Here is an 855-nt window from a genome sequence, read left to right as displayed (position 1 = left end):
AAGGAAGGTTCGGCATGAGCTGCCCCGCCGACAATGCACTCGGCCCCAGCCCCTTCCCCTACAGCAACGCCTTCGACGTCTTCACGACGTACGGCGGCCTCAACGACAAGTCGCTGGTGGACGGCTTGAACTTCAACCTCAACAACGTGCAGTATTCTAATCAGCAATTCCAGCCGGTTATGGCCAACTGAACTGTCCTTCAAGTATTGATCGAGCTGCACGGGGGGGTCCTCTTCCCTCAGCTGGTCGCCCCCATACATTGATCGAGCTGCACGGGGGGGTCCTCTTCCCTCAGCTGGTCGCCCCCATACATTGAACGAGCTGCACGGGGGGTCCTCTTCCCTTAGCTGGTCACCCCATACATTGAACAACCTGCACGGGGGTGTCCTCTTCCCTTGATGGGTCGCCCCCCCCCCATACATTGAGGGTGACAAGGTGAGCGTATTGCGCGGGGGTTGTCTTTCCTCGACTGGGCCCCTCAGCTGGTCACTCTCCTACATTGAATGAGCTGCCCGGGGTCCTCTTCCCTTGGCGGGTCCCCTGAGCTTGTCGCCCTATTGCATTGAGGGGCCCCATCGAGGTAAGACAACCCCCGCACAGTTCGTTCAGCTTGTTGCCCTCGTACAGTGAAGGAGGTGCACAGGGCCCCCTCAGCTTGTTGCCCTCGTACAGTGAAGGAGGTGCACAGGGCCCCCTCAGCTTGTTGCCCTCGTACAGTGAAGGAGGTGCACAGGGCCCCCTCAGCTTGTTGCCCTCATACAGTGAGGGAGGTGCACGGGGTCCCCTCAGCTTGTTGCCCTCGTACAGTGAAGGAGGTGCACGGGGTCCCCTCAGCTTGTTGCCCTCGTACAGTGA

General features: G+C 60.1%; 1 protein-coding gene and 1 long non-coding RNA gene across 4 annotated transcripts in view; both read left to right on the top strand.

Moving 5' to 3' along the window:
- The window catches only part of TOB1 (transducer of ERBB2, 1), a 12,116-nt gene extending 11,874 nt beyond the window's left edge, over nt 1-242 (top strand). For all 3 annotated transcript variants that reach the window (XM_018572721.1, XM_018572722.1, XM_018572724.1), the window contains one exon: nt 8-242. In XM_018572721.1, coding sequence (XP_018428223.1) covers nt 8-191 — 184 coding nt within the window. In that variant the 3' untranslated portion in view covers nt 192-242. The remainder of the gene's footprint in view (nt 1-7) is intronic.
- LOC108800735 overlaps nt 1-855 on the top strand; it is a 16,915-nt gene that overhangs the window by 10,866 nt on the left and 5,194 nt on the right. The window lies entirely within an intron of this gene.

Source organism: Nanorana parkeri, unplaced genomic scaffold (assembly GCF_000935625.1).
Source record: "Nanorana parkeri isolate BGI_ZX_2015 unplaced genomic scaffold, ASM93562v1 scaffold2113, whole genome shotgun sequence".
NCBI classification, from domain to species: Eukaryota; Metazoa; Chordata; class Amphibia; order Anura; family Dicroglossidae; genus Nanorana; species Nanorana parkeri.
The sequence above is the reverse complement of the archived record's forward strand: the minus strand, read 5'-3'. Positions and strand labels throughout refer to the sequence as shown.